Source organism: Schistocerca nitens, chromosome 7 (assembly GCF_023898315.1).
Source record: "Schistocerca nitens isolate TAMUIC-IGC-003100 chromosome 7, iqSchNite1.1, whole genome shotgun sequence".
NCBI lineage: Eukaryota > Metazoa > Arthropoda > Insecta > Orthoptera > Acrididae > Schistocerca > Schistocerca nitens.
The window spans coordinates 467,001,949-467,015,877 of record NC_064620.1 but is presented as its reverse complement, the minus strand read 5'-3'; the positions used below and the strand labels follow the sequence as shown (position 1 = coordinate 467,015,877).

The following is a 13,929-nucleotide window of genomic DNA, read 5'->3' as shown; positions in this document are numbered from 1 at the left end:
TGATGATTCAAACTCGTGTCTGGCCATCCAGATCTAGATGTTCTGTGATTTCCCTAAATTGCTCCAGGAAAATGCCAGGATGGTTCCTCTGAAAGGGTACGCCCAATTTCCTTCCCCATCCTTGACACAATCAGAGCTTGTGCTCTGTCTCTAATGACCTCAATGTTGATGGAAGATTAAACCCAATCTTCCTTCCTACAAAACTTGCAGCTGAAAATAACATGTTTGATTTGAATGGCTGCTTCACAACTCAGGTTATCTGGATGCTCCCCTCCACCACCAGCTTTTCTTAACTGTGCAGATGAGAGTTATACTCACAACACATTCTCCACTCCCAAAATTATCCCGGCTTCAACCTATGGTAACCTACTGTCCCTGCACTCTACATCCAACAGTTTTCGCCCCCTCTGTCTGATAACCTCCTCCCTGTCCATGTCCCCCCAACCTTATTGTGTGCCATCCTCTGTCAATGCACCTGTCCGTCTTTCCCCTTCCCTGCTCCTCTCCTTTTCTGCCCCCCCCCTCCCTCCTCGCCAGCCTTCTGTCACTGCACCTAACAGGCTTCTCATGGTTCTCTGTAGCCCCTGTATGTTCCTCCACCAGACAGTACTATTCCCCCCCCCCCCCCCCCAGTCATACCTGGCTATCCCTTCCCCTTCCCTGCCCCACTCCAGACTCCCACTCAACGTGATAGTTGCATTCCAGTCTGAGCTGCTGGAGATGGTGGTCATTTGTGTATGTGTGTGTGATGTGCGTGCTTGTGCACATGTGTGTGTGTGTGTGTGTGTGTGTGTGTGTGTGTGTGTGTGTTTTCTCTTCTGAAGGAAGGCTTTGGCCAAAAGCTAAATGTGTAACATTCTTTTTGTTGAGCCTGTATACAACTCAATGTGTCATTTTTTTGGTGAGTAGCAATGTATCCTTTTGCTAACATTGTTCCCCTCAGTATAACAACTTGGGCTGAGTCAATGTTATGTTTCTCAAGGGCAGTTAATACAGATTTGGTTGAAAATAAGCCAATGATTTTCTCTAAAACTATGAATACAGACAAGAAAAAGTCATATTATTTTAGAGCCAATTTTGGTACCAGATTCTGATGACTTATTTTTTAAGTAACTTTATTTTGGAGTTTTTGTATCTATATTTTTGTAACATTAAAGAAATACACAATTTGTTTAAGAGCTTTGTACAACCAGGGAAGATGTGAAGTTCACATGTAAAATAGAAAAAGGACAACCCTTACATTAGCTTTGTCAGTGTGTCAACAAACATAATACATTAGTGGAAGCACACATGTTGTGGTCAATGTCATAAAATCAAAATGGATGCAAATTAATTTGGAATATTTTTATACAGGAATTTCATTCTGCTGGTGGACTCAAATATACAAAGAGAAGTGAATAAAATTGGTACTCAGAGCAATACCAAAGTGAGTCATTTGCCTCCCCTTATTTTCAGTTTTTTCACTGAAGAAACAAATCCTGTCCAGTTCGTCACAATAAATAAAAGGGACAAAGTCATCAAATGCAAGAATAATCTTCTAGTCTATTCTAAAGAATCTAATGATGTACGACGTAACTTCAATACTTATTCCTTACGATAATCATTCCGAGTTTCAGCTTCCATCAGATTTGCTGAGTAATCAAAAAACGTCACATTCCAACTACGACCTTTATTTTTACTGTCCAGCATCATAATGTTGTATTCTGCAAAAAAAAGTAGGCGTCAACTGTTGGCATATCATAAACAAATTATACTTTTGGTATTTCAAATACAGGATGCTACATTTGAATGAAACATAATTCATATTAACTGTGTGGCCTTCAGTTTTCTAACCTGTTCTTCCAATGAGCACAGATTCAGCATTAGAAATGGGACAAGTCTTATCAACTTTGTCATAGCTAAGAACTTCCTGTTTTTCTCCTGTCCTGGGATCAACTGAAAACCAGGTGTCCACTTTCTTCCCTGTGAGCAAAACACGTAAATTATGACAACATACACAAATGGCTCATTATACGAGGGTGAGTCAAATGAAAACCTTAAATATTTTTAAAAATATTATTCATTGTGCAGAAGTGATACAAAGCTGTATCACTTTTCAACATAATCCCCCCCCTCCCTCCCCCCCCCCCCCCCAACTGCGCTCAATGCAAGTCCTCCAGTGCTTACAAAGTGCATAAATTCCTTTGGAAAAAAATTCTTTTGGTAGTCCGCGTAACCACTCATACATCGCTTGGCGTACTTCTTCATCAGAATGGAACTTCTTTCCTCCCATTGCGTCTTTGAGTGGTCCAAACATATGGAAATCACTTGGAGGAAGGTCTGGTGAATATGGTGGATGAGGAAGACTCTCAAAATGCAGGCCTGTGATTGTTGCAACTGTTGTACGGGCAGTGCTGGGCCTTGCATTGTCACGTTGCAAAAGGACACCTGCTGACAGCAAACCACGTCGCTTTGATTTGATTGCAGGCCACAGATGATATTTTAGATCTGTGTATGATGCACTGATGACAATGATCCCTCTAGACATGTAATGCTCCAAAATGACGCGTTTTTCGTCCCAAAAGAGAGTCAGCATAACCTTCCCTGCTGATGGTTCTGTTCAAAACTTCTTTGGTTTTGGTGATGAGGAATGGCGCCATTCCTTGCTCGCTTTCTTTGTTTCCGGTTGGTGGAAGTGAACCCAGGTTTCGTCCCCATTAACGATTCTTGCAAGGAAGCCATCACCTTCTCGTTCAAAGTGCCAAAGAAGTTCTTCACAAGCATCAACACGCCGTTCTCTCATTTCAGGAGTCAGCTGCCGTGGCACGCATCTTGCATACACTTTGCGAAACTGGAGCACATCATGTACAATGTAGTGGGCTGACCCATGACTAATCTGTAAACATGCTGCAATGTCATTCAGTGTCACTCGGGAGTTTTCCTTCACTATGGCTTCAACTGCTGCAATGTTCTGTGGAATCACAACTCATTGTGCCTGACCTGGACGAGGAGCATCTTCCACTGAAGTCACACCATTTGCGAACTTTCTACTCCATTCGTAGACTTGCTGGTGGGACAAACATGCATCACCGTACTGAACCTTCATTCGTCGATGAATTTCAATAGGTTTCACATCTTCACTACGCAAAAAGCGAATAACAGAATGCTGTTCTTCCCTGGTGCAAGTCACAAGTGGGGCGGCCATCTTTATACTGTTACTGCGGCGGTATGTGTGCATCTGCACTATGCTGCCACCTACAGGCCATTCTGCACGCTGTTTGTAGCACGCTTACCACCTTACAGGATAATGGTGCAAAATTTTGATTTTTTATTACAAATTTAAGGTTTTCATTTGACTCACCCTCGTATATGTATAAAAATCTGGCTTCACCTCAGTCTATAGCTCATGTTTCCACAGAAAATAGTTTCAGTTTTTTTTAATACCTCAAATGATTCGTAAATTTCTGTCCACAAGAGGGTTATATGCAGAATTAATCATGTAGAGAAATGATTTATTTTCACAGTTTTTGTAACCCTAGATAACAGCAATAATACAAGGCAAACTCATAACATGCAAATGGTTGATATACTCTGAACTTACGATAATGTCAGATTATATTGAACTTCACACTGCATGCACTGTATCTATTGTGAGCACATTGCAAATAATTTTGAAAGAGAAATTGAAAATGCCATAATTAACATTTATCAATTACACACAAGACTAAAAATAAAATCGACAATGTTAATACAAATGGATACAAATGTTAGAACCATTTTCAGCAAGAAAATGAGTATCAAGGGAACAAACAATTGATTATTTGTAATGTTGATGATCTGTCAATTCTCAATTGCTATTAGCATTAAATAAATCATTAATATAATATTATATGGAGTATAACTGAACAGCAGAGAATGTGCAAGAAATGAACAACAGTGAACAATACAATCAACTATTACACAATATGTTTTCACAAATTTCCTAGACAATAAGGTGGGTGCGACTCACCAGTATAAAGTATCCCATCACTGCTTCGGCAAGGTGAAGAGGCAACAAGCTGTGGTATAGTAAATGGCAGTTTCTTTAAGGCATCTTGATCAGACTCAGACAAAACATACAGTGAACCATCTTTAGGGTCTGGCAGGTACATGGGGCTGTAAAAGGGAGGGAAAATAATAAAGAGAAATGAAGTGAAATGGTACTTACAGCATACGCTTAAAAATGCAACATGAATCACTTATTTTATGCATTATGGATGTAGAAAATGTGCCATCATTACAATTAATACTAAATAAGGTTTCAACATGTAGTACTTACATTAAAAGGGGACCCTACTTCTACAACGTAATTACTCAACATTGGAAAGACTGATACTGAACCTTTTTCCTTTAGCTTCATGTGTTCCCTCTTTAGTCGAAAAAACACATGAGAAAAGGAGCAGCACATGACAAAAGAAAAAAATAATAGTCTAATGGAAGAGTGAGATTTCCCACTCAATTGAGATCCAAATGAAAAGAGAGGAATGGTCCGAGACATGAGACTACTGAAGTTTTTATTTAGTAATAATCCATATAACAAAAACACTAATTGTTATGTGTGTGATAGCATGCATACCTAATATGTTCCAAAATGCGCACATAAAATGGTATTTTCCAGTGATCATACCTTGGGTTCTATTAGTGATGAAGACGTACGGTCAAGCGTTTTGGATAGCCCTTGGGCTGGGGACCATTTGTATACACAACAGAAGGATCATCTTAGCGTCACTATCCTTCAATGCATGTTCAAAGTATGAACGTTACACACTTTCTCCTCAGGCAAATGGAGCAAGTCGGTTGGTTCTTTTTGCATTTGATGTGATCTATGGTGGGCTTCAAGGGACTGTCGGAAGCAGTTCCTTGGAAAACCCCCCAAAAACATGGCTTTTTAAATTATATTTTTGCCGTCATCAGCAGACCAAAAAACCAGTCAATGATTATAAGATGGCTACACACAGCAAATGGTAGAAATTTTAACAATATATTCTTAAGCTCCTGATCTCAAACAAAGTTGGAAAATTTTCTCAAAATCTTTATCCATTTCCAAGATATAGAGGTTCAAAGTTACCCCACTTCTGCACATAAAATCTGATATGAGAGGAAATCAAAGTGATAACTGCAGCAAACTGCTCAAAATTTAATGCTATATTCTCTAGGCATTCATCTAGAATAGCCACCTTCCTGTTTTCAAAAATCTTTATCCGTTATCAAGAAACATCCCACAAACTTGTTTATTGGGTACCAACATCCAGTTGTGGATTCCTAGACCATTATGCACAGCAAATGGCAGTAATTTTTTACAATGCATTCCTAATAGCCTGATCTCCAACACCTTGAACATTTTGTTCATATCTTTATCTGTTTCCGAGAAACAGTGGTCAAAGGTTACCCTGGTTGTACACATAAAATCTGGTATGAGGCGAAAATGTAGTTTATAAAGTGATGTAGCATGGAAAAATATACTGTAAAGTGTCTCCGTTTCTCTGTTATCATCTGTGAACTCCATGTTGTAGTACCGAAGCACAAGCAAAATTTTTCTGCATGTAACATCTGGTCTGCAGTATAGAAATAATTTTGTGTTATTTCAATTTCACATAAGTAAACTATCAAAATTTTAGTGAGCAATACATTTATTTTTATATGAGTTACATGCCCTGCTGCAACAGGGAAAAGAAGGGAACTGGTGGATAATGCTCCTACCAGAGAGAGGGGGAAAAAAAAACCTGAATGTGTTCCTGTTTATTTAAAAGACTCTGACTGAATAGTGGGATACCAGATGACTCATTCAACCTCCCTCAGCATCTTTAAAAATTTTCCCAAAAATTTTAGCATGTGTACATATTCAGGCTTTTTTATTTCTGAGAGAGAAGTGGCAGTGGCAAAGAGACGGAAAAGTAATAAATACTGGATGATAGCAGACAAACATTTAGTTCCTGAAGAGAACAGTACACTTTGCAGTAATTGCAGGATCAACAGTCTGGATGACTGACTGATCTAGCCTTATAACGTCACCCAAAAAGCCTGTGCTGGTTCTGTGAATGGCTGAAAGCAAGGGAAACTACACCTGCAATTTTTCCCAAGGGCGTACAGCTCTACTGTATGGTTAAATGATTATGGTGTCCTCTTCCTTTAAAATATTCTGGAGGTAAAACAGTCAGGCATTCAGATCTCCAGATGGGGACTACTCAGGAAGATGCCGTCATCACAAGAAACAAAACTGGAGTTCTGTGGATCGGAGCATGGAATGTTAGAATCCTTAATCAGGTAAGCAGGTTAGAAAGTTTAAAAAAGGAAATGGCTAGATTTAAGTTAGATATAATGGGAATTAGTGAAGTTTTGTGGTAGGACTAACACAGCTTCTGATTAGGCGAATACAGGATTATAAATACAGAGTCAAATAGAGATAAGGCAGGAGGGAGTGGGTTTAATAATGAACAAGAAAATAGGAATGGGGGTAAGCTACTATGAATATTATTGTAACCAAGATAGACACAAAGCCCATTCTCAGCACAAGTTTATATGACAACTAGCTCTACAGATGATGAAAAGATTGAAGAAATGTATGATGAGATAGAAGATATTGCTCGGATAGTTAAGGAAGATGAAAATTTAATTGTGATGGGCGACTGGAATTCAATAGCAGGAAAAGGAAGGGAAGAAAAAATAGTGGGTGAATAGGGACTATAGGAAAGGAATGAAAGAAGAAGCCGCCTGGCAGAACTTTGCACAGAGCTTGATTTAATCATCTACCACTTGGTTCAAGAATCGTAAACGAAGGTTGTATATGTGAACGAGACCTGGAGACACTCTAAGGCTTCAGATTGATTACATAATGATAAGGCAGAGAGTTCGCAACAAGATTTTAAACTGCAAGACATTTCCTGGGATACATGTGGACTCTGACCACAAGTTATTGGTTCTGAGTTGTAGGTAAAAGGTGAAGAAATTGGAAAAAGATGAAGAAATTGGAAAAAGGTAGGATATTGAGGAGGTGGGATCTGTAAAAGTTGAAAGAAAAAGAAGTTCTTGAGATTTTCTGAGGTAGTGTTAGGCAACGGTTGACTACAATAAGGGAAAGGAATACAGTAGATGATGAAATAGTGAAGACAGCAGAGGACCACACAGGTAAATAGACAAGAGCTTGTAGAAATCCTTGGATAACACAGGTTATATTGAATTTAACTGATGAAAGGAGAAAACATAAAAATGAACAAAAACGGAATGCAAACATTTAAAAAATGAGAATGACAGGAAGTGCGAAATGGCTAGGGAGGAATGGCTACAGGGTAAATGTACGGATCTGGAAGCATATTTCATTAGGGAAAAGACTGATACTGCCTACAGACAAATTAAAGAGGCCTTTAGAGGATGAAGAAGTACCTGTATGAATATCGAGAGCTCAGATGGAAAACCAGTCGAAAGCAAGAAAGGGGAAGCTGAAGGGTGAAAGGCGTATATAGAGGGTCTATTCAAGAGAGATGAACTTGAAGGCAATATAATAGAAATGGAAGAGAACATAGATGGAGCTGAGGTGGGAGATATGATACTGCGAGAGGAATCTGACAGAGTTCTGAAAGACCTAAATCAAAACAAGGCCCCAGGAGCAGATGAGATTCCATCAGAAGTACTGATGGCCTTGGGAGAGACAGCTATGACAAAACTCTTCCACCTGGAGTGCAAGGAGTATGAGGCGGGCAAATTACCCTCAGACTTCAAGAAGAATGTAATAATTCCAATTCCAAAGAAAGTAGTTTCTAACAGGTGTGAAAATTACTGAACTATCAGTTTTATAAGTCATGGCTGCAAAACACTAATACAAATTATTTAGAGAAGCGTGGAACAACTGGCAGAAGCCAACCTCGGGGACAATCACTTTGGATTCTGCAGAAATTTTGGTACATGTGAGGCAATACCTACCCTATGACTTATCTTAGAAAATATGTTAAGGAAAGGCAAACCTACATTTATAGCATTTGTAGATCTGGAGAAAGCTTTTGACAGTGTTGACTGAAATAATCTTTTTGAAATTCTGAAGGGAGAATGTAAACCATATTTTGATAACGTGCTAACATCTGCAAAGTAATCTGTTGGAAAGGGTTATGTGTGAACTAGGTTATTTGTCCCGAGCCTACTGCGCAACTGAACACTGAAATTGGACAGTATTAGTAAATGAATTGGAATTAGTGTTGAATGAATTGCCATAATCATTCACTAGGTGTCACCAGTAGAGGTAATAGGACAAAAAGTAGAAGAGGAAACCCTCTTGAACTGGGTTAAGTGGCCAGATAAAATTCTGCCCCCTCACCCCAACCAAAATCAATAAAGAATATTAAAGAAGAGATGACTAGGGAAGCTGAAGAATGGAAAAAGAGATAGGATAAAGGCACCTGTAAATCAGACAAGGTGGGAGATCTCGTCTTGTTTAAAAGTCGCAGGAGAAGTGAAAAGTGCAGAAAGACAACGAGCAGGTTTTAATTACAGTGAAATGAACACCCTTAGCTGCTTACAGGCGTTGACATACGTCAACGGGGACAGATGAAAATGTGTGTCCCGACCGGGACATGAACCCGGGATCTCCTGCTTACATGGCAGATGCTCTATCCATCTGAGCCACCGAGGACACAGAGGATAGCGCGACTGCAGGGATTTATCTCTGGCACGCCTCCAGTGAAACCCACATTCTCAACATATTGTCCCGCACTACATTCATAGTGCCCCCGCCCATTATACTCATTACTCGTGGCACGTTGCCGATTCCCGTAAGAGTTCGGGCATTGTTTGTGCATTCGCACAGAAGAAGATGGTCAAGTGGCCGGTGAGCCTTAACTATATATTTACTAAGATGGTATCTGTTCTTTCGGACATGTCTTAGTAAATATAGAGCAGGTTTTAGCCACAGCAAGAGAGGTGATTCATGATAACCAGGCTACCACACGCAAAGGCAGCAATGTTAACACGCCCAACAACCACAAAGGAAAGGGCATGTGTAATACCCAGGGTTTATGACCATTCATAAGAAATTAAAGAGTGATTAAGTAACACTCAATTTTTACCAAAATTGTTGGGTGTAACAAGCTTATTAGGCAGTTTCTAACAAATTAAATAATTCAGAAATAGTGTGTAGTTAGTGCTCAGCAGGGTTGAGATAATGAGATATAAGTTGGGCAGTGAACACGCCCCCCCCCCCCCTCCCCACCAAAAAAAAAAAAAGTTCCCTATAAAGGTTTCTGCACTGATAAAGGTATTACAGAGTGAGTTAAGTAGCATCTCCAAGATGAGGAGCCTGTTCTCGATTATGAGGTTGTTATTCACACTTTAGGTGTGCCGAGGGTGAAAGAAAGAGACGTAAAATGTCTACACTAGTATTAATATTGATTGCATTATTATTGAACAGAAATTACACCTTTCCTCAATTCCTCCATTTATAACCATGTTACAACCACTAAATATTATTTCTGACTAAGTGAAGTTTTATCAGGACTGGATTATGAGAAATTAACATTCATATTACATAAACTGTCTATGATGTGTTATCCCTTTTTGTATATAACACTTCATTTGGTTTTGGATATGATTACAGTGGCTTTTATAATGGAAACTAAGCTTCATAGTGACACCCCAAAAAGTGTTATACGAGTCTTTGCATGCAAATACAAACTGAGATGCTTGGATTCTAATGTTTGTTTAATGGGTTTACTAATGATAATTATCATGTCTGCTGTACTACATAACTAAAGTATTTTAAGCGACACACTGACTGATCAACTTAGGTTGTAAAGTTACAAATGCTTCAGACTGCGACTACAGAGGTTTGTTACTCCTGTAAGGCATAAAAAAGTAAAATAAATAATAAATAAAAGGTTGACTTATCTTCTTTGAAGATGAAAACAGTTAAGGAAGGAAACTTCCTGGCAGATTAAAACTGTGTGCCCGACCGAGACTCAAACTCGGGACCTTTGCCTTTAGCGGGCAAGTGCTCTACCATCCGAGCCACCGAAGCACGACTCAAGCCCGGTCCTCACAGCTTTACTTCCGCCAGTATCTCATCTCCTACCTTCCAAACTTTACAGAAACTCTCCTGCGAACCTTGCAGAACTATAACTCCTGAAAGAAAGGATATTGTGGAGACATGGCTTAGCCACAGCCTGGGGGATGTTTCCAGAATGAGATTTTCACTCTGCAGCGGAGTGTGCGCTGATATGAAACTTCCTGGCAGATTAAAACTGTGTGCCCGAGCGAGACTCGAACTCGGGACCTTTGCCTTTCGCGGGCAAGTGCACTACCATCTGAGCTACCGAAGCACGACTCACGCCCGGTCCTCACAGCTTTACTTCCGGAAGGAGTCTAAGGTTTTCATAACTTGATTTATTGTTTAACAATATTGTAAAAGTATACCTCTTTTATGGATGTATGTTTGTTTTTCCTTTCTTGCTCGTTTATTTATAAGGAGTGGCATATGTACGGGTACAGTGTCTCCCTCACATATGTTGGTTTTATATCCACGTTGTGTAGCTTCAAATAAATGAACAAGCAGAATGAGTTGAGAATCAAAGTGTTTCTTTGTTATGGAGATAATTGTATTTATTTCATTTTTTTAATTGTTTCATTTTCATAGTCTGCGATTGCTGTATTCTTGTCCAAGGTATTCCTTTCGAGCCATGTGTGGCAACGAGAGCAGTCACGCTGCCCGTGACGTCATCACAAGTCACAGCTGTGACCCCAGGCCATGCGCAGCCCACAAGGTGCACTGAAGATCAGACAACAGAGCTGACAAGAATGTCAACTGGAAATTCAATTGTTTCTGGTGTGAGAACAAGACTGGTCAGTCCTGCTTCTCTGTATTCATATATTTTTGTGAAGGAATAGTAACTTGATATCCTGTGTTTGAGGAATTGTGCTATTCCTTTAGTAGAGTAGTGTGGGAGGGGGATGGAGAGGGGGGAAAGGGGGGTGGGGGTGGGGGAATAAACAAAATCTTGTCGAGAGTTAGTCGACGTTTGCTCCACTGAAAATGAAAGATAGTCAAAGACACTCACAATCCGTACATCGAATAAACATTAAAGCAAACCAAAGAAAAATTTGGAATAGGAACTTAAGTTGGGGAAGAAGAATTAAAAACTTTGAGGTTTTCCGATGGCACTGTAATTCTATCAGAGACAGCAAAGGACTTGGATGATCAGTTGAATAGTACGGACAGTGTCTTGAACGGAGGATACAAAATGAACATCAACAAAAGCAAAACAATGATAACGGAATGAAGGCAAATTAAATCAGGTGATGCTGAGGGAATTAGATTAGGAAATGAGATATTTAAAGTAACAGATGAGTTTTGATACTCGGACAGCAAAATAACTGATTATGGTTCAAATAAAGAAGATACAGAATGCCCACTTGCGATACGAAGAAAAGCATTTCTGAAGAAGAGAAATTTATTAACATAAAATATAGATTTAAGTGTTAGGAAGTTTTTTTTATCAAGGTATTTGACTGCAATGTAGACATGTATGGAAATGAAACATGGACAATAAACAGTTTAAACAAAAAGAGAACGGAAGCTTCTGAAATATGATGCTACAGAAGAATGCAGAAGATTAGATGGGTAAATCACGTAACTGAATAGAATTGGAGAGACCAGAAATTTATGGCACAACTTTATTAAAAGAAGGGATTAGTTGATAAGACATATACTGAGACACCAAGGGATCACCAATTTCGTATTGGAGGGAAGTGGGAAAGGGGGAGGGGGGGGGGGTAAAAATCTTCTTAAGATGGAGACCAAGAGATGAATACAGTAAGCAGATTCACAAGAATGAAGGTTGTAGTAGTTATTCGGCAATGATGAGGCTTGCATACCACAAAGTTGCATCAAACCAGTGTTCGAACTGAAGACCATAACAGCAGCAGCAGAAAGTGATTGTGTTATAGCAAGAGTGAAGGAGACAATGGCAGTGTGTGTGTGTGTATGTGTGTGTGTGTGGGACGGAGGGGGGAGGGGGGGGAGGGGGGGAGAGGGGGAGGGGGGAGGGGGGGAGGGGGAGAGGGGAGAGAGAGAGAGAGAGAGAGAGAGAGAGAGAGAGAGGCAGTGGAACAGTTGACAGTGACAGAACAGTGCTAGGAAAGAGAAAAGAAGTAAGTATCAGTTGGGGAGGAATGAAAAGAAAATGATAGTGGAAGTGGGTGAGAACCAGTTATAATGAGAAACATAGTATATGGCAGTGACAATGAGGAAGAGAGGTAGTGACAGTGAGAAGGGACAGCAGCAGTAGGAAGGAAGAAATGAGATATTAGCAGTAAGAGAATGTGAGAGGGAGACAGTGACAGTGGGAGGAAACTGTAATAGTAGGATATAACTAAGAAAACTGAGGCTGCGACATAGGAGCCAATGACAGAGAGAGGGAGAGAGAAAGAGATAATGACAATGAATTGGGCTGAATGGTTGAATGGGAAAGGGCAACAGGGAATGGATGGGTATGAGTGACTTAACAGTGATGGACTAGTGGGTGTGAGTGAGTTACAGTTAGGGGAGCTGGTGGGAGTTTGGGGCAAGTTGCATCTTTAAAAAAGTGCAAACATGTTTGCATGCCAAAATTTTTGCGAATATTTTCAACGGTGCTGAGAAAGGTAGAATGAAGCAGGTGGTACTTCACTTTTCAGACAGAGTCTTTTAAATAAACAGGAACATATTAACTTTTTTGTGCTCAGATAAGAACATTTTCCTGCTGATTAAAATGGATCATAATGGATTTATTGACTGTGTAACAGAAAAACTTCTCATGGTTGGGGTTAACAGTCATGCAGACTTTTTTTAAAGGACATCATATTTGCTATAACTGTAGGAATTTATTTCACAATTGCAATTTCGGCCTGTGGGACATTTTCAAGTGGTACTGCAAAAGATTTTGCTTCAGCACATACCAGACTAAAATCCTCTGACATGTATATTTGTCATCATCAAAATATAAAAGGCCTATATTTGACCATGTATATGTGTCAGAGGATTTTAAACTCTGGATGTGCTGAAGCAAAATCTTTTGCAGTACTACAGTCAATGGAAAATATGATGTCTTTTTAAAAAGTAACAGAAGACATTCACAGGTGGATACTGACTGACAATCAAGAAAATGTGCATGTGTGGCATGCTTTTAAAGGTAATAGAGGCAGTGAGAAAACAATATGGCTAGTGAACAGGCTGTTGCTCTTCAGGAATTCACTTTATGTCTGAAGGGACATTTACTTTTAATGAATGTATCTGTTGCCGATGCAGGTATTAGGAGGAACATCATTCAGTTTCTAGATGTATATACAATACAATGAGGTGAAATATGGTAAAAAGCATTATATGTCTCATAACAAGTCATTCTAAAAAAAACATGCGTACTGAAATTCTTAAGATATGACACTAGATTTATGGTGAAAGTTGATCAGTTACAAAAACAGGATGATCAAAAAATTTAGAATGTTTATTAAAATATCAGGCTACTTAGTTTGACACACAACAGCGAGAATTAAAACGAACACCATTTCAAATCAAATCACAAGCGGAGGACGCCCCACAGATACCACCACAAAAGCAGAGACAAGGAAAGAGATGGACAAGATCGCTGTTAAACTCAAAGAGAGTACCATATTCTCATATCCATTAAGTCAGCATGAATATTATGAAAAGAAAGTTACTACTGACGATAGAATTGAGATGCTGAGCCGCAGATAGGCACAACAAAAGGACTGTCACAAATAAACCTTTCGGCCATTACGGTATTCATCAACAATGGACGACACACACACATGACCCCAGTCTCAGGCAACTAAAACCACACTGCGAGAAGCAGCACCAATACATGATGGGAGTGGTGACTGGGTAGAGATAAGGAGGAGGCTGGTGCGGCGAGGGGGAGCATTAGTGTGGTGGGC

At 39.6% G+C, this 13,929-nt stretch overlaps 1 protein-coding gene across 3 annotated transcripts in view; it reads right to left on the bottom strand.

The window, feature by feature from the left end:
- The window catches only part of LOC126194925 (serine/threonine-protein kinase/endoribonuclease IRE1), a 151,599-nt gene that overhangs the window by 93,863 nt on the left and 43,807 nt on the right, over positions 1 to 13,929 (bottom strand). For all 3 annotated transcript variants that reach the window (XR_007538527.1, XR_007538528.1, XM_049933304.1), the window contains exons 4-6: positions 3,989 to 4,134; positions 1,834 to 1,962; positions 1,596 to 1,703 (exon numbers count right to left, since the gene is read on the bottom strand). Coding sequence is in view for 1 of the 3 variants with exons in the window: in XM_049933304.1 (XP_049789261.1) it covers positions 1,596 to 1,703; positions 1,834 to 1,962; positions 3,989 to 4,134 (383 nt within the window). In the remaining 2 variants the exon portion in view is untranslated. The remainder of the gene's footprint in view (positions 1 to 1,595; positions 1,704 to 1,833; positions 1,963 to 3,988; positions 4,135 to 13,929) is intronic.